We start from the raw sequence: 20,670 nt of genomic DNA, 5'->3' as shown, positions 1-20,670 counted from the left end.
TTAAAAGATACTTTATAGGCAACCGTTTTCTACTGAAAAATGATAAACTAGTTCAAGGATTATCTTTACTTTGTTGAAAAGTTTTGTCATTTAAACAAATAGGGAAATGTTTTTTAGCCACAGTTCAGATTTCACAATGTGCTTTTACCCGCGGGCAGCGCTGATCATGTTAAATCTGGATTGTACATTCTCAGAATGCATTGTCATGTCACATTTTCACATGATGTACCAAAAGAAACATTTGCATTTTTTCACACATACTTGTATGGTTGAGACCCACAGCTATAGACTAGTTCTAATTGATCACAAATGTTGAATATCAAATTAATTTGTAAATAATGATGTGCATATATGTATTTGACATTGCAAAAGATTTCTTGCTGTTTTACAAGACAGGTTGTTTGTGATCATGATGAAACAAGTAGCCCATTCCCCCTATTTTTGTTTGTGTGAGTATGTGTGTGATTTGGGAATTAGTTTAGAGATAACTACTCTAAACAAGCTGCACTCAAGCTGTTTTGTGCACTTTTTATTTCAAATAAAGTCAGCCTGCACAACTTTAATCAACATTTTTAAAGAGAATGTGTTTTCTTTCTCTAATAATTGTTTTATATGGGTCATTCCTACAAATCAGTGCCTTTCAAAAAAACGAAACCTACATTTTAAAAGTGCATTTGTTTCATCATAAAAAGAGTAGGCTAAACAGAAATGATCCATAATTCTCTTAATAATTTTCATGTTGAATTCTTTAGAGTTGGCCTAAAGGCCCGTTCACATCCAGGTACTAAAAATACTATTTTCAATATTCTCAATATTAAAAAATAGCAGAGTTCACAGAGAAACGATATCGTTGGAATCACAGCCAAAGAACAATAAAAACACTGACAGCCAATCAGAATCCGCGCGAGCATTTAAAGTGTGTGTGGACGCTTATATGAATGGTTTTCTTTATAGTTATCGTTCTTGGTGTGAACGGGCCTGTAATTGTGATGTCAATACTGAACAGGTACAATTTGAGGCCTGATGAAATGTGTAGGTTAATATATATATAAAAAAAAACAATTATTATTTTCTACCATATTTTTAAACCAGACATTTAAGAAGACACATTTTAGTTAAAACAATTAAAATCATAAACACCATTACTTGAATTTGGGACTTAAAAGGCACTGAATTGTAAGAAATAATGACCCACACTAGTCACAGAGCGTGCCGAAACTACATTTCCCACAATGCGTTTCGCGAGGGATTAACAGCTGACAGTCCAGTCCAGCTTCATGGCGAGTCGGATCTGAGTGGACAATGTTGTGTGAGATGGAGTGCAGGAGGAAAAACTCAAGCCGTTCAAACAGGTATCAGAGCACAGCTGTCTGCGAAACATCCGTTATTCTAAAAACATAGGCATATACTAAATTATAGTAATAGAAAGCGTCAGTGCGTTTTTTTGACGCAGGTCTAGGCTACCTCCTCTTCCCTACGTTGCTAGACGCGTTGCTATTGACCCACATTGAGACAATTAATAATTGTTTATTTTTGGCATGGTATAGAACGGTTATTCATCATACAGCGAAATACAACTTTTCTTTGCTTTGATAATGAAAGAAAATTAATCATCATAAGAACCTAAATCAGCATTGCGTTAGTTAAGCCACTTCCCTCCTGTCCCAGTTTCACAAGCTTCTGCTGCGCGCTAATGACGCGTTATTATTATAATGAACTTTAGACTGAGGTCTCCCTCCTAACACTACATGAGTTCCCATTAGTGCACCATGGAGAGATCACATCCTAACAGATCAACAACCGAGATTTGACCTTTGAGAGGTCGTTTAAATAGACTTTTTGTTATTATTACATTGGGGTGTATAATTCTTTACAATAGCCTGTTTTAGTTGACCCTATACGGTTCTTTTTATATAACATTGTTATATTTTAATTTTATAAGTTCAGGTGTCTAACAAAAATACTCTTATTTTGCAGCATTTTTTTTTTTTTTTTTTTTACCAAACATTTGGATATACTTTTGGGTAATTTTGTTTGTCAACCCCGGTTTGGGAACCCCTGCAAAATAACATAAAAATACATTTCTGATCTCTCCCTTTGTTATATTTTTTCTCCTGAGAAAAATAAGTCAGTAAACTCACATGTCTCCTTTAGAATTTAAGTGAAAATACTAGAGGAGACTAGAAAAAAAAAATTCTTCTAAGAACAAATTGTTTACCTTAGCTTTTCATTAGGTTTTAGCATTTTATATTATTGTTTAGACAATTGTCTCCTTTCTTTATAACTTTATTTCACCTAAGGGATTGCAGGAGAAACCTCTGAGACAAAATTGACAACCAACTGAGAACTCTCAGCAGTAAAGCTGTCCTCTCTCAGTAAAGCTGTCCTCCCTCTCTCTCCCTGTCTCTATCACCTGGTTCTATTAATACTTTCCACATCACCTGTAGAACTGATCCTCTTATTCAATCAAGCCCACACACTGAGAGAGTCAGTATCCAGACACAAAGAAAAGTTGTTTTTCTATCCATTAAAAGGTTTCTTGAAGACATTAGTGGTCAGCTAACGTTCAAACTTCAAGGGTTCTCTGCTAAAACAGAGACAGATTAAGCAGGCGTGTGTTTTTGCTAGTGCATTGGGAGCGGTTTGATGTCCGGCCTCTCCGTGACCCAGGCTTTGTGCTTCATCTGTTATTATTAGCTGGTTTATCTGTGTGCTGTTTGAGCTTCGATAAAAATGTGACCTTTATTGCTCATATTGAAGCTGATATGAGCACGCTGCCCGGATACACAGGGGCCAGAACATCAGGCTGCTGGGCTCTCCGTACAGATGGAGGGTACGTTATTACATGCACTGTTTAGTATTTAAAAGGTTAATTAAGCACTAATTTTCACTAATCTGAACAGACATATGCATTTAAAGAGTAAATCATTGTTAAGAGTGCTGAAGCTGCTGTTTTCTCAAACCTTAAGTTTCATCTGAAAACATTTGATTATTTTATCTCGTTTATAGTCTTGATTTTTTTTTCTTTCTTTTTTTTACATTTCAGACCCAATATAATTCCCCCCCCCCCCAAGATGTTATATCTTTTGGCTATTACTTTACCATATATAATTTCAGCAGTACCTTTCCATTTTGCTCTGTGTTGTTTGGCTGTTTCGATTGTGACTAGTGGCCTGATTTAGTCACTCACTCAGGTTGATACAAAGTGTGAGAAAGACGGGGTTGTGTATGACACTGACGTGATGGCGGATATATGTCTTGGTTGCTGTTTTGTAAATTAGTTCACATAGATTTTATATGACCGAAAGCTTGTTTGTTTCCGTTAATCATCAATCTTGTGACATATTGAACAACAAGATAGTTTATACATTAATTCATACATACACCTACCAGTGTTATTTTTATATTATTTATACAGTGCGTGCATAATTATTAGGCAAGTCGATATTCTGATCATGTTTTTTTCCCCCAAGCACTTTTACCAATTCCAAACCACATAAATCCTTATAATTAATTCTGTATATAATCCTTTATAAGTAATATATAAATTAACGTGGGCTGGAAGTGAAAAACGGCTTATATTCAGATGTGCATATTTATTAAGAAGGTTTTCTTTTACAGGAAAAATGGCCCAAAAAAGAGATTTAATTCGCACTGAAAAGTCAACAATTATTAAATGCCTGAAGGATGCAACACCAAAGATATAGCCAAATTAAGGCATGGACAAGAACATTTGGACCATTGGACAAGAACATTTCCCATTTTCCTTTGTTTTTCATCTAATATTTATATATATCTTTTAGCCTCATTTCAGTTATCTGAAAAGATTTTTAATGGTTTGAGTTTTGGTTAACAACAACAACAATGATGCCCACATACTCACGTTTGTTTTGTAAGGCATTAGAGATGAATCTTAGTGATGTGTCGTTCATGAACGATTCGTTCATTTTGAACGAATCTTTAATATGACTCGGGACTACCGAGTTACTTGTCTCAGAGAGTGATTCGTTCATTTTGTGTTGATCGCGCATGCGCATTGCGCAACATATGGTTTCTGAATCTGTACTGGAAATGATTAGTTCATCTCTCTCGAGTTCGGGTTCGGGACGGGTCCGAGTCTTTCGTTCTTCCTGTCAGTCCCATAGAGGCTATGCTGTCAGTACCGGAAAGAGTAATGATTAGTTCATCTTTCGAGTCTCGAGTTCGGGTTCGGCCGGGTCCGAGTCTTTCGTTCTTCCTGTCAGTCCCATAGAGGCTATGCTGTCAGTACCGGAAAGAGTAATGATTAGTTCATCTTTCGAGTCTCGAGTTCGGGTTCGGCCGGGTCCGAGTCTTTCGTTCTTCCTGTCAGTCCCATAGAGGCTATGCTGTCAGTACCGGAAAGAGTAATGATTAGTTCATCTTTCGAGTCTCGAGTTCGGGTTCGGCCGGGTCCGAGTCTTTCGTTCTTCCTGTCAGTCCCATAGAGGCTATGCTGTCAGTACCGGAAAGAGTAATGATTAGTTCATCTTCTGAGTCTTCGGGTTTGAGTCCTTCGTTCTTTTGTCACGTGACTTGTCACCGTATTGAATAGCCTACTAATTCACAACCTTTTTTACAAACAAGCACGTAGTTAATGTATAATATAATAGTAGTTAATTAATGTATAATATATAATAAAACACACCACTAGGGTTGCCACCCGTCCCTTAAAATACGGAATCGTCCCGTATTTGTGAAATAAACAGCGCGTCCCGTCTTGAATCAATACGGGACGCGGTTTGTCCCGTATTTCCGAGTTGTCTTAAATGCATCATCACATGCAAATCATAACACCCGCATTCTGTGAAGACTCGTCCTATTCTACCCTTGATTGGGTAATACTCGCTGCCATTGTTGGTTTGATTGGTTTGTTTAATAACATCAGGTTCAGGGCCAATCAGAGTCAGAGGAGGGCGGGTCTTTTGGCAGAGAGTTGATAGCAATGCTAGCTTAGAGAAATCAAAGCACCGTCTCACAGTTCTTCATACGTTAAGGATCTCCCGAAGCAGATAGTCATAGTGTAATGACAGTTTTTTAATCAGCTCAATAATGTTCTGATTGATTACGTTTTCATATGCTCCATACCCTATGCCCATTTGCTAAGAAATAATGTTTCAATGTAAATGAATTATATCCATACATTATGGTATGATTTGTTTATTATAGTTAAGGTAGTCAGACACATGCATTTTTTAAATAAGAGAGAGAGATATTTAATAGGCCTACATATTTAATAATAAAAATGTGCATGTGTGAAGAAAATGACTTATGCTTAACAAATCTAGAGAATAGGTCAATAGGTCTGAATACATAAATAAATAAATACATAAATAGATTTTCTTACCAATAATAAAAATAGTGTTATAATTAAATTTAGAAATGTTTGTAGATTATAGGTTATTTATGTGTGGTATCACTGTTTGGATGGTGTTACATGTTTGAAAGAAACAGCTACTCAGTGCTGCATGGAGTGACAAGTACACTTAACGCCTATAGTCCAATACTGCACAGTACTACTGGTCTACTGATGTTTTTGATGTTCAAGATCCTTTGCTAAAGTCATAGTTTTTTCCAATCAAATTTAGTATTTGTTTGAGTATCAACACATTTGTTTAATTTATAGTGAATAAGTTATGGATCTGTTAATTTAATAAGTTAATAAGTTAACATCTCACATACAACTCCGACGAAAGGCCATTTTTTTTGTAATCTCATTGTCACACTTTGTTAACGTTGTTTGTGATAGAGAGTGATTTATTCACAATGATTTCAATAGCAGATAGCTTATTATAATGTCCATTGGTATGATCTTATTACTTTCCTGAAAAATATGTTTTGAGTTATGATACCATTGGCATACCGTCGGGCCTGTGGTCATTGTGGCCCTGAGGGCTTTGGCCCCCGCTGCGGCCGCCGGCAGGCGTCCCTTATTTTTTTGTATTGAAGGTGGCAACCCTACACACCACAGATGCACAAGAAACATTTAAAGAAACGGACAGGGACAATAATAAGATGGAACTTTTATTTTTCAGATAATGTTTATTTCACATATTTTGTATTTTAATTCCTAAATATAAAACAATATACATTCAGACGCAGTCAATAATACGAATCTAATATTGTATTTGATGCGAGATACCAGCGGTCACGTGACAAAAGAACGAAGGACTCAAACCCAAAGACTCGAAGAAAATGAACTAATCATTACTCTTTCCGGTACTGACAGCATAGCCTCTATGGGACTGACAGGAAGAACGAAAGACTCGGACCCGGCCGAACCCGAACTCGAGACTCGAAAGATGAACTAATCATTACTCTTTCCGGTACTGACAGCATAACCTCTATGGGACTGACAGGAAGAACGAAAGACTCGGACCCGGCCGAACCCGAACTCGAGACTCGAAAGATGAACTAATCATTACTCTTTCCGGCCCTGCTGTATCACACACGGCACGGCCCAGCAGACAGCGCAGATCAGAGTCAGACACTGACGAGTCGACAACTAACGTCTCGAGACACAAGAGGAGGAGAACAAACCTGATAAATATGAAGTTGCAAAGGAAAGAACGTCTCGGATGAGGAGGTGAGGTGAACTAACAGAATCAGACTGCAATAGCCTGAACTTAAAACCCAACAAGTAATCAATTCATAAAAATGTCGGTTTCTTATAATTTGGCTTTGGCTGCATTACCCTATAATTTATTTTTATTATTTTTACAAATGTAATCAACATTTTCGTAAGTTCTAGATGTGTTGGGATATTTAACATGCCATTTTAATTATATTATGCTGAAATGAACGAAATGAACGAAATGACTCGAAAAAAGATTCGTTCATTTTGCTGAACGAGACTCAAAGATCCGAGTCAGTAAAATGATCCGAACTTCCCACTACTAGAATTGCTTTTGTCATTTATATTATAGAAATCAACCAAGTTATAAAATATGTCTTTATTAAATAATAAACGTCTTGATTTGTGGCAAAAAAGAACACTGAAGAATTACATGCCCGATATTGCAACAACTTTTATTTAGTTATGTGGTACATGCTTTGTTGTTGAGGGTACAGAATACATATTTTGTATAAATAATTTTTGTAGACTCAAATGAAAGGGTAAGGTTGTATTTTATGTCCTTCACCAGGAGCAGGAAAAAGAATAGTACTAACTGGTGTCAAAAATGTTTCCCAAACACTCTTCCTGTATCCCACTGGTTGGACAAAGAGATTGCCCCGCCCCAACCTCACCCCATTGGTTGACCTGCTGTTGCTGTGTTGGGTTTGTTCAGACAGAGCAAAGCTTTTATAGAACCACAGAGAAACATTTTTTGAGAAATAAATCGCTAAATGTCTTGTTTCTGCATGTTGAATGTATTTTATAATAGAATAATTCTCTTTTTTTGGTCTAGTGGGAGTGGTGAAGATTCTCTGGACAGGCTCCTCCCCGCGGTCAGCACCTCTCGCAGGAAGAGCGGCACTCTGGGTAAAACAGAACCTCCACTGCTTCGCACCGGCACTCGTACCATCTACACAGCCGGCAGACCGCCCTGGTACAACGAACATGGAGCCCAGTTTAAAGAGGCCTTTGTCATTGGTACGAGTAGATGGAAACAAGAGTGAACAGAAACTTGACTTCCTGTTGATAATTTAAATAGAGATATTTAAAAGCCTTTCAATATTGGCTCAGCTTGTTCCCTATTAGGTTTTCTTGAAGGTTTGAACTTAAATACTAAATCAGAAAGTCTAAATAAGTAATAATGTTGTTACAGGTCTGTGTGGAGGCAGTGCCTCTGGAAAAACTACTGTAGCCAATAAAATCATTGAAGCTCTGGACGTTCCTTGGGTTGTTTTACTATCTATGGACTCATTTTATAAGGTGAGGTGTTTGTGTTTATGAGAAAGAAGTTTGGTCATCTGTGTGTGTTTGTTTGAGTGTGAGATCTGAATGAGCGATTGGACCACCATGTAAATAAATCTGGTAAGTCAAATGCTTCTGAAAGTCTCTGTAATCCCTCTCCTTCCTTTATCTCTGTGTGAATCCGTTTGTTCCAACACATGACCACACAAACACACTGCAGTCTAATGACTGACACTCTAGTCTAAACAGATCAGCCTGTCACATTTGATTTGCACATATATAAAATCAAAATGGCCACTGTGGAGATTTGTTTGTTCATTGTTCAGCAAGGCTGCATGTATCCACTTATTTTTAATGAAGTTTGTCCAAAAATTAAAATATCTGTCATAATTTACTCAAGATTATCTAAAAGAACGGTCTCTTAATTCTTTCCCCGCCAATGATGGAAATTTCCCCCATTTATGAGACAACTCAGGAAATTACATATCTTCTGAAAGAGTACTGAATCCCCTGATCAAAAGACTTATGCAAAAAGCTTATGTAAGCGGAGCAGATGCATATGTAAAATAAAGCGATTATCAACATTAAACAGCATATAAATCAAAACTGCCTAATGTTGAATGAAATGTCGAGCCAGCACAAGCTATAGACTATAGACCACGCCCCTTTTCCGCGCTGAGCTCATTGTCTTTTGACTTCCGGTCTGTATTTTCACAGCGATCTTGCGTAGTTATGAATGAAAAATTCCCAAGGTCCATTTGTTAAGACATATGCTTTACAATGCTAAATCATAAACACTACAATGCTCATGATAACTTTCGTTAACTCTACAATAAGTAAATCAACTTCACCAGCTAATTACTCCTGTCCTGGACAGCGATGCCATAGAAATATACAGAGCGACCGCAAAAACGGAAGTTCAAAGACAATATTCTAAAGATGGCGGCGCCCTCGTTTCTCTGGTGCATAAGGTCGTTGCGACTCGATCTACTCCATCTATGTTTTGATCACTGAGCAAATAGTCTTGAGATTTTTTTTTTTTTGTTTGTTTTTCTCAGCTTTTTGCTCAAAATGTTGCTTTTTTTTATGAAACTTACTGACATTCAACTGTTGATAAAAAAAGAATGCATTAAGCTATAATGAAAGTTTTTTTGTTTTGTTTTTTAAAGCAGAAGCTCTGTTCTTTCTCTTGATATATTGCATGTTCAGATATTCATACAACAAAATATTCTGGGGGGCATGAAAATTTTGTGAATTTGTGAAAAATGCTAGCAGTGGCTGGCAACTTTTAAAAAAAAATGCTGGCTTTATTGACTAAAATATATTGACTTTGTTCAGGAATTAGGCTACACTGGTCACGCTGTATGTTTTTTCTTTTTCTTTTTTTTCTTTTTTGTGTTCCTTGAAACACAACATGGTTTCACATGAATGACAGAATTTTCATATTTGGGCAAACTAATCTAAACTTTTTAAAATTTTATGTAACCCTTTTTACACATACTACCAACAGCCGGCCCAGATGCCATGGTTGGCGTGATTAAAATATGAATATGTTAAAGCACATATGGTGATAGGTCAGGATTGTGATCTTTCCTGTGTCTGTGGCGCCCCCACCAGTGATCAAACATGCAACCTTTTATGTTACCCATCTGCAGGTCCTGTCTCGAGAGGAACAAGCTCTAGCAGCCAAGAACGACTATAACTTTGACCATCCGGGAGCTTTCGACTTTGAGCTGCTTGAGAGCACTCTGCGGAAACTTAAACAGGGGAAAAGTGTAAAAATCCCAGTGTATGACTTCACTACACATGGACGCCAGAAAGACTGGGTGAGTGTGTGTGGCAGATGTTTCATATATTTTCCAGATGCCAAGGATACAGATACAGCAAAAGATTTCAGTTGTTTGATGGTGTTTACTTTTTCATCCCTCTTCCAGAAAAACGTCTATGGTGCCAGCGTCATTATCTTTGAAGGCATCTTGTCCTTTGCAGACAAAGAGCTCTTGCAGGTATTGTGAAATGTTTCAGTTTCTGAATGTTTAAATGCTGATAAAAATTCAAAGAATAAGTAAGTGATAACAATGTTTTTGTGACGAGGTAAGGAAGATGATGAGGGACCATTTATCACAGATCCATCTTAAAGAGCCATGAAATGAACATTTGTCTTTTGTGGCTTTTAGTACATATTGATTAGGTTTTAGCTCATCTATATGCTAGTATATTCCAAAAAGCTTACAAAATTAACATTTTGCAGGTATAAGCATTTCAAATGTAGGCCTACATTTTTTTTTCAGAGAATATTGAGTACTAAATATATGATGACTCAATTTTGCTCTGAGTGAAAATATCTCTTTCCTTATATCCTACAACTGAAAACTTAATATTTCTTCAGGCATCTTATGTTTTTTTTTTGCAGCTGATGGATATGAAGGTTTTTGTAGATACAGATTCGGATATTCGGCTGGTACGGCGGCTGAGGAGGGACATCACAGAGAGAGGACGTGACATTGAGGGAGTGATTAAACAATACAATAAGTTTGTAAAACCAGCCTTTGAGCAGTACATAGAACCCACCATGCGACTTGCAGACATTGTAGTGCCACGTGGTGAGTTAATATTTATTTCCTGCAGTGTATAATTGCAGTTATCATTGCCTTTTGAATACAGATGTTACAATTATTCACTTTTCTCCTGCAAACACAGGTGGGGGTAACATGGTGGCCATTGACCTGATCGTTCAGCATGTTCACAGCCAGCTAGAAGAGGTGGGTGAAAAGGGGCATTGTGGGAAAATGTGTCCTGTGAAGTAATCTTATCCAATGTTCCAGCCAAAGAGGGTAGTCTGCCCTAGAAAAGACATGTTAAACGAAAAAGAAAAACAAAACCCTTTTTAACAACTTAGTGTTTATCATGTAAAACTGACATGTTTTAGTGTAGCTGTGCAGGTTTTTTTTTTTCCAATATCACCTCAAAATCTGAGGGGGCATTTTCCATGTTAAATGCAGAAACGGCGCCCTCTGTCTGTGAAAAGAAGTTCTGCAACTTCTATTTTTTGTATTTTATACAGTTAGGGACAATGAAGTAAACAGTTATCAAAGAAGTACTTATCAGCCTGCTAACTCTTTCTCATTCACTGTTTTTCACTGATCTTTCATCTCTGTTCTGTTGCATGCATTCTCTCGGCAGCGTGAGATTAGTGTCAGGTAGAAGCTGTTTAATCATGCTTTTTACTCTTTTATATATATACCTATATAGGACTATAGTCTATGTGTGTGTATGAACATGCAAACGACCCATAATAGCTCCTTTAGTGTTGCAATCATTGTTAGAAAAGTTATGTTGAGGTGTACAAATGGCATCTTTTTATCTGTGAAAGTGCTGATCTGCTTCATATCTCTTCTCTTTCATATGCACACGCGCACACACAGGGCACTCCTGGCCACGGCCCAGCAGTCCCAGCCTCTCCCTCAGACTCTCAGTGTGTTGGAAAGCACACCACAGGTCCGAGGTCTCCACACCATCATAAGGTGAGTTTCATATGAATCATATCAAAAGATTAGCCTACTTTAAGAAGTTGATGCTTGTTGTTGAAATGTGTTTTTGAAATCCATTCATCTGTTGCGCGTGCCATTCAGAATTCCTCACATGTGTGAATCAGGCTAATGACTCACTGGCCTGCATCACCCTTTTCTCTGCGTCTCTTATGCACACCTCCTCAATTTTTCTGTTTGTTTTTTTAGGAACAAAGACACCAGCCGTGACGAGTTCATCTTCTACTCAAAGAGACTGATGCGGCTGCTGATTGAACACGCGCTGTCTTTCTTACCCTCCAAGGTGTGTGGGTGTATGTGATATTGTTGTGCGATCAAAGCTGAATCTACTGTGATTTAAATTATACCCAGTGCTCAATTAAAAATGTGAATTACATGACCTGTTACATGACAGTTAATTCATCAAATTAATTGCTTATAACCACACGTATGTCAATAAAAATGTATATGCCAATTGAATTTGAATCTTCAACTGAACTAACTTTATTAACTAAGTATGCAAAACAAACAAGGAATTTGTCACCGGTATGAATTGACCCACACATATATGCAATGTATTGTAATATGTAATAATATTGTACTAGAGTTAATTCAAATAAAATGAATATCAATTAGTCACACATATATCAATAAAAATTTGATTCTGATTAATTAAATGATAAGCCAGTTAATCACTCAACTCAATCACAATTGATCACGCTTGTCAATAATTTTTTTTTTAATTAATTACATGATATGCCAGTTAATTAATCAAGTTAAGCGCTAATAATCACACATATACATCAATAAAACTTTTGATTGAATTAATGACAATATATGCCAGCTAATTAATCGGCAAGACTAATCGTATTATTTTTCATTATTTTTAGTTAATCCCAATTCATTTCCCTGTAATTTTGAAAGTCCCAATTATACATTTTTTTTAAATAAATAATAACCTATAAATATATGGTTTATCAATAATATTAATGTTATCTATGACATTAACCACCTTAATATACATATTTTGCTTATGTTTCTCTTTTGCTGACCTGTTGTCACCCCTCTTAATGAATGCAGAGCAAAAAAAAAACTTCTCAGCTGTATAATGTGTGTCATCACAAAAATATCTGTCCTTTTTACAGGCCTGTACCATCCAAACACCACAAGGTCAAGAGTATAAGGGGCGCAGATTTACTGGGAAAGGGGTAAATTTGTGTGTCTGACATGTTCATTTTCAGTATTTGAACATTTCTTACTTGATTGGAATCATCTTGGTTTTTGTAGCAGCACCTGTCTTCATGATTTCTAGATCACAGGTGTGTCCATTCTTCGGGCAGGTGAGACCATGGAGCCTGCACTGAGAGCTGTGTGGAAAGACGTCCGTATTGGCAAGATTCTGATCCAGACTAATCTGGATTCAGGAGAACCAGAGGTAACACAGGACAATAACAGAATGAATGCAATGAAGCCTGTCTCTCTTGTGTATTATAAGAGAGATCTTAGTACTAAATCTTAAGCTGGGCGTACACTGTGCAAATTTAGACACTCAAGAGCCCTTGCACAGTTAACCTGATAATCGTGTCAAAGCAGTTGGTACATCAAAGCGTGGACTTTTCTCAGTCAAACCGCTGCTGCTTCTGCTTTTATAAAGAAAAGAAAACAGATCTGCAGTCATGGCCAGCTTTTCTTTGTGATAATAGCGTATTGGCAAAACATATTTGGCGAACGATCCAGTGCGTATCTGTGTTTGCACTCTGGAGAACATCAAAGGTTTCTATTTACAACATGTTTTTGCAGCATTGAACAATGTAGCCAATCACAAACATATCTGTTGATTTCTTGAACACAATGGCCAATCAGAGGTGTTTAAGTTAGCACTGAACAAAATCTCTGGTGAGTGATTCTGAGTTCTGCACGCTCGCAAATCCTCTCTTTATAACAAACAATTATGTAAATAAGAGATTCATTGTGCAGTCAGCTTCATTGATTATAAGGGAACTTTGGGAGATCGCAATGAACTAAGATGAGTGACAGCTTTTCAGTGGATAAAAAGGAAGCCCTCTTTCCATGCTTTCTGCCATACCAAATCCCGCATACAGTATGCTTGCTTTTTTCTAGGGCTGTCAAATGATTAATCACGATTAATCACATCCAAAATAAAAGTTTTTTTTACATAATATATGTGGGTGCACTGTGTATAATTATTTTGTATATATATAAATACACACATATGCATGTATATTTAAGAAAAAAATATTATTTATATATCAAATATTTATATTTATATATAATATAAATTATATATAAATCTATATACAGTATATACATGAAAATATTTCTTAAATATATACAAGCATGTGTGTGTATTTATATATATAAAATAATTATACACAGTGCACCCACATATATTATGTAAAAAAAACTATTATTTTGGATGTGATTAATCACGATTAATCATTTGACAGCCCTATTTTTTTCGTTTAATAATAAAATAGTTTATGAGGAGCATTTATGCTGCGATGTGTAGGTTGTGCGGCGACACTTGAATCTATTTCATGAAAATCTATTTAAATGTGTTTTTAAAGGGAAGTGCATCTCCTTAGACTTACCTAGGAGTTGGTTCACCCTCCGCCTATGGCGAGCTTGCGTCAATCGCATGAGCTCTGGCGCTAAACACAGAGAATAGAGTTATCAATTTTGCTGCTATAGCTTCTGATAGAAACGAAAAATGAATAAAGAGATGTGTAAATGACTAGGTGAATAGCAGAGAACAGTATGGTCATTCTGGTCAACAATAACAACTAGAGAGTGTATTTGTGTGTCAGTGTATGTGCACGATATTGGGTCGCTAGTAGCTTATGTGATTATGTATGTATATGTTGTATGATTTGAGAATAGGAAAGAGCCTACACTGGTGAAATTCAGGCTGACGTCTCAAATTTTTTAAACGTTTAAAGATTATCGTGCCCGTAAGGTACTCTGCTCGGCTCGTAATGCTTCTCACATGATACGAGCCACAACCATACGAGCATCGACGATTGACATGAAAAAATAATCGCCTGCGAGCTCATACGACAACAAAAATCATACCGTCTACGCCCGGCTTTAGTCTGACTATAATAAATATGCCTTTTTTTCTTGGACACAGATTATGCCTGGTATTTCACCATGCTTTTTTTGTTTATATTTGTGGCCTTTTCTCTGTTATTTTCTCGGCTCGCCACAAACCCTGTTTGTCCATTTTGCCTGTTGGTCTCTGTCTCCGTGGTAACAGAGATCTCCTGACTCCTCAGTTTCATTCTTTTTGGTGGCTGTGGTTCCTTCTTTCTCACTTCGTTTCCGTGGTAACTATGACTCCCTCCCCTTCCATTTAGCTGCACTACCTGCGACTGCCCAGAGACATCAGTGAGGACCATGTGATTTTGATGGATAGCACCGTTTCTACTGGAGCGGCAGCCATGATGGCAGTGAGGGTGTTGCTGGTATGTTGCTGTAGACCTCATTCCTTCCGAAATGTGCAAACCCTGCACGGCAGTATAATTTAGACACGTTTACTCAAAGCGTTTTTTGACTGGAAATAAAGTAACTGGGGGCCAGAACTCATTGTTAGAATGTTTTAATTTGTTGAATGTGAGTGTGTATGTGTAAATACAGGACCATGATGTCCAGGAAGACAAGATTGTGTTGGTGTCTCTGCTGATGGCGGAGTTGGGTGTTTCCTCAGTGGCTTACGCCTTCCCTCGTGTCAAAATCATCACCACTGCTGTGGACAAGAGCCTAGATGACCTTCTTCATCTCATCCCAGGGATAGGTGAGTGGTCCTGACAGATACACTACCGTTCAAAAGTTTAGGGTCAGTAAGATTTTTTGTTTTTTAATAAATAAATATTTTTATTCAGCAAGGATGCAATTGATCAAAAGTGGCTTTGAAGACATTTATAAATTATATATATATATTTTTTTTTTACTTTCTATTCATCAAAGAATCTTGAAAAAAAAATGCATCACAGTTTCTACAAAATTATTAAGCTGCTCAACTGTTTTCAACATAGATAAAAAATAAATGTTTCTTTAGCAGCAAATCATCATGTCAGAATGATTTCTGAAGTAATGATGCTGAAAATTCATCTTTAACATCACAGGAATAAATTATATTTCAAAATATATTAAAACAGACTACAGTTATTTTTAATTGTACAAATATTTTACAATATCACTGTTTTTACTGGCAATGAAAAATACTTCTAAAGCCTTTATTAATATTAATTTCAGCATTTACTAATACATTATTAAACATTTTAAATTATTTAATGGACCTGAGCTAACATGAACTAACAATGAACAGTTTTTTTTTATTAAATGATGTTAACAAAGACTAATAAATACAGTAACAAATGTATTGTTCATTGTTAGTTATTGTTAATGCATTAACTGATGTTAATTAATGGGACCTTATTGTAATGTTACCAAAAATTCTGACCCACCCCAAATCGTTGAATTGTAGTGTATCTAAGATGAAGAAAAAAACTACACTCTGTACTAAAATCTTGTGGGTGTGTATTCGCTGTCCTTAAAGGGGACTTTGGTGACCGTTACTTTGGGACAGATGGGTCTTCATCGTGGCTTGATGAAGAACAGCAAGAACCACATAGCTGCTCTTCAGAGGTTTGACATTTTGTTCAAGCAATTCAGGCAGTTGTGACGAGTGAGGATCAACACTTACTGTAATTTCATAAAGTCAGCCAGGAACATAAATAGTTTTTCCAAGCACATTTATGAGGCACAGTATTGTGTAGCACTTTATTTTAAAACCGTATTTTCATGATGTGATCTAAAACAATAAAATGTCTTTTATCAATAAACAAACACATACAGTATGTTAGATTTGATCTTATTCTAGCTCCTCAAACACTGTCACAAAAGTTCAAAATGGTAACTTTTATACATTTCTAAGCATTAGTTTGTACATTTGTGTAGAAGTACAACTATAAGAACGGCTGGACACTTGGGTGTTACATGTTTTCAAGCACTTGATAATGTGTCAGTCCTTTACACGCATTTTATATTTTCCTCAAACCTTCTATCTTACAATTGCTAGAGAAATTTCTATTTCATCATTCTTCAGACAGCTCAGAGGGAGTTTTCTGGGAGCAAGTTAGAGCTGTTTTTTCTCTCCAAATTGTATTTATTTATTGTACATGTGTATCTGCAGCCTTAACACCAGGGGGCAGTACTTCACTCCTCCTGTCTCATTGTTCTTTTGTAGGTTTAATAAGGGCATTCAAACCCCAACGATGAAACTAATATGCATTTAGTAAAAATTAGGGCTGTCAAATGATTAATCGTGATTAATCACATCCAAAATAATTATTTTTTTTACATAATATATGTGGGTGCACTGTGTATAATTATTTTATATATATAAATACACACACATGCTTGTATATATTTAAGAAATATTTTCATGTATATACTGTATATAGATTTATATATAATTTATATTATATATAAATATAAATATTTTATATATAAATAATATTGTTTTCTTAAATATACATGCATGTGTGTGTATTTATATATATATACAAAATAATTATACACAGTGCACCCACATATATTATGTAAAAAAAACTTTTATTTTGGATGTGATTAATCGTGATTAATCATTTGACAGCCCTAGTAAAAATATGTTGTTCACTCAAGAATTTAGAGACAATCAAACCAAACTATTATTCCAATCTTAATAAAAGACCAGAAGAAGACACTGACCTAGCCATGACCCTAGTAGCTAAACAGAATAGTGACAAGATTAAGCTCAAGGTGTTTTTGTTGTGGAACTATAAGCCTTGAGAGTAAATAACAGCACACTTACTCAGCTCAAGAACCTGTTAAAGGTAGGGTAGGCAATTTCAGAGTGGATAGCAATAACAAGCTAGCTTTGAAAGCATTAGATACCACCATACCTTCAGAGCGCTCCTCCAAAACACATTAACACGCAGGTCGCACACAGCCAGAGCAGATTCAGCAAAGTGTCATAAGAGATCGCAGAACCCTATTTATTCAAAGGGTTTCATTTCAGCGTTGATAGTGTTGACATAGAAACGCAAAAATCTGAGTCTGAGGACGTGAACCTCTCAGAGTAGAACGACACGACTTTCCATCTCTTAATTACGGTAGTTATAGTGTGAACGCAGCATAAGCTTGTTGTTTTGGTTCAGAAGGAACTGTAAATGGTAGCTGCTGTTTGTTCCAGCGCTCGGTGACTGTGTGTCTACAACTCTGCATAGCCTCATCATGGAACACACTGATGACGTGTGATGTCTGCGCAAGCAGGGTGTGCAGAAGTATGCAAATACAGAATCCTATTATTGCATTAGGACCGAATGCAATGATTGGACAAACATTTTTTGGTCCTGAGACTTCCACAGATGTACATTCTTTTTATATGTAGACCACTTCTATTATTGATTGCTATCAGGATGTAGCCTGGTTAAAACCAGACCATTCTCAGTTGTAACTGAGTTATGGCCTGGCAAAGCGTCATAGACAAATCATTTCCAGAGGGGCGTCACCAACGGACATCGCGGATAGACCTAAAACCAATCAGAGCGATGAAGGAGCTGACGTATGCAGAGCGGCGGAGAAACATCGAGTGTTTTGCTCGGTTTTTAACAAAAAGGAAACGTTCAAATCGCTTAAAACAGACGTGATAGCTGATTCGAACGAGTGATGTTCGACGGAGGCATCCATCTTTGTAATGTAGGCTACAAAATCTGCTTCAAAATCCCAGCGCTGTCGTCATCGTGTAAAGCCCGCCCCAACGTTTCTGATTGGTGCCGCGATTTCGACGGATTGGAAATGGGTTTGAATGAGCTCTTTGCCAGACTAACTTTCAGAGCAAATCTAAATTTGCCGGAAGTTGTTTGGGTTTTCCCAGGCTAATCAGGACGTGAAGAGAGTTTCAACCGATATAACAAAAAGTGTTTATGAAAAACATTGCCTACCCTACCTTTAATAGCTCTGGGTGAAGGTGAAGGGGTCTTCATTGAGAGGAACCGAACAAGAGCTCTATTGAGATGGAATAATTAACAGTCAAGATAAAAAATGTGTAAGTAGGAAAAAGCCATAGAAGGTTTTAAAAGATATATGTGACACCTGTTTCAGCAAAATCGAGGAAACTTGCATTAACAAGTCATTTCTAAGAGCAGACTTTTAACGAATTAGGTAACTGGAAACAATGGGCATCTAATCCAGTAGATATATTTGGCTAAAATTAACCAGACATAATCAATCTCTTCAGCACTTCACAGATATGACCTATTTGACTTGATGGGAGCTACATTTTTATTAAAGGCCAGAATCTGACCATCTGCATTTAGGGCAAAAAATCTGCAACTTTTTTTTTCAGGAACACATCTGCACATACTTGTTTTCAGCAACTTCCCCATGGTCGACTTTTTCCACAAAGTTTCAAGCAACTACATGACAAATCTCAGTAAGATAACAATGTCACTGTTTAAACTTACAGCTTGACTATTAGAGATGCTTCTGCCGAACACTTTTAAGAGCCACACAGACTCAGGTAATTCACACATGCTTTATCTCTCTCTCGTAACTACATATCTATGGCTCAGGCCTCCGTAAAATGTTTTGGAAATAGCAACTGAGGATTGTGCAACTGACAAAGGTCTTAAAATAAAAACATCTGCATATGCAGTGCATATGTCCCTACTATATAGTAGGCAAAAAGCAGTATGTGACAAAATAAATATGTCCGAATTCACGGTACCTATAAAAGAGGAGGCAAAAAGTCCCAGTATGACCTACTTCTTCCGGCGAGATTCTGTTGTGTGCATACGATGGACACTTTACTATCCCATGACGCCACGGAAGAGGATTTGTGAAGGGCAGTGAAGCGACGTAACTGACGCTGGTAGGTCACATGATAATGTAGAGAGTGTAGTGTGTCCATTCATACTACTCACATTCATAATATAGAACATGCATACAAAATACTTACTCTGGAGAGTATGCGATTTCGAACGCAGCCCATGTCTCGAGGTGTTAAATTAATTGGTGTTGTGGCTGCATACAACCTCCAGTGTGCATCAATTTTCAATAATTCAACAGCACTTCGTCAATTACTCCTTACACACACACACACACACACACACACACACGTTTAAATATCTAGTATGTAGAATGAAAATGCTCTATTCTCATTTGACGTCAATAAAAAGTTTGGAAACATACAATTTTTGAAATTTCACTTTTTCCCCATTTTAAAATGGCAATACAATACATGAGAAAAGAACCTAAAGTACCATTCCCTCAAAAATATTGAATACAATGCGGAATAATTCAAAGGAGGTGGATACATGGATCAAAGGCACTGTACAGTGCTGACATACATTGTATAGAAATCTAGATGACAGAGACTGTGTTGTAGCCACACTAGGTTGCTCCAACATACAAAAATATTTCCAGGGCTTCTGAGTCAGGCCCTTTTTACCAGTGTTGCTGTAGCTCTAAAATGTGGGTGACATCTTGACTTAGCAGAGCTCCTCATACATGCTGGATTTGCCTAGACAACAAACTGGTCTGCAACTGCAGCCTCAAGGTTAACCTGTTACTATGGAAACAAGTCAGCCAATAAAAAAACAGCAGACGGTTGCTATGTTGACTGCACCCTTTTTGTTTTAAGGATGACCTATTTTTTTTTTCCAGAGCAAGTCAGATGCAAGCTTGTGACACACAAACACACGCAGGGACAGTCAGAGAGGTAGGGAAACGGGTTACACTTTTACAAACACAAGTTCATATGGTCTGGTAGAGGATTTGAATGAAATAAGAGAGAGAGAGAGAAATCCCTGTGACCTCCTCCATCTGTTTTTAATGTAATCTTACTGTGAAATGCGATGAGATTTTGTCTCAATGGAGGGGAATTCTTAAATACCATACCATGACAGTGAGGCAGTTGTCATAGAAACAGCATGTACCATAGTGAAAGGCTGATGTGACTGCAGCTTCAATGGCTAATTAGGGTAAACAAAGAACTCTAATGCAATTCCTCATCTACCTGAGTGTATAAACTAATCAAAGCCAGTTTAATCAGAGCTTAATCGCATCCAGATTTAGAATGAGAAATGTCCTCTGGAATATTTGCTGAACCCTTTAGCATTGATGCCTACAGACATCACAGAATGCAAATCTAACACAGGTGCACATCTGGTTCTTTTGTAAGTCAGTAAGTTGGAGGAGCAA

General features: G+C 36.9%; 1 protein-coding gene across 1 annotated transcript; it reads left to right on the top strand.

Moving 5' to 3' along the window:
• The first annotated feature begins 1,247 nt into the window (after window positions 1-1,247).
• Window positions 1,248-16,283, top strand: uckl1a (uridine-cytidine kinase 1-like 1a). Its single transcript, XM_056261081.1, has 15 exons — window positions 1,248-1,352; window positions 7,428-7,612; window positions 7,788-7,894; window positions 9,532-9,702; window positions 9,811-9,882; window positions 10,290-10,479; window positions 10,577-10,638; window positions 11,060-11,076; window positions 11,302-11,400; window positions 11,614-11,707; window positions 12,549-12,611; window positions 12,716-12,838; window positions 14,781-14,888; window positions 15,061-15,217; window positions 15,983-16,283. Exons 1-15 carry the CDS (start codon window positions 1,303-1,305, stop codon window positions 16,075-16,077), a joined length of 1,593 nt encoding a protein of 530 aa, XP_056117056.1. The 5' UTR covers window positions 1,248-1,302; the 3' UTR covers window positions 16,078-16,283.
• Window positions 16,284-20,670: the final 4,387 nt, after the last annotated feature.

This window comes from Rhinichthys klamathensis, unplaced genomic scaffold (assembly GCF_029890125.1).
Source record: "Rhinichthys klamathensis goyatoka isolate OS25496 unplaced genomic scaffold, OSU_Roscu_1.1 h1tg000180l_1, whole genome shotgun sequence".
In the NCBI taxonomy this organism is placed as follows: Eukaryota; Metazoa; Chordata; class Actinopteri; order Cypriniformes; family Leuciscidae; genus Rhinichthys; species Rhinichthys klamathensis.
This window is presented reverse-complemented; position numbering and strand designations above follow the sequence as displayed.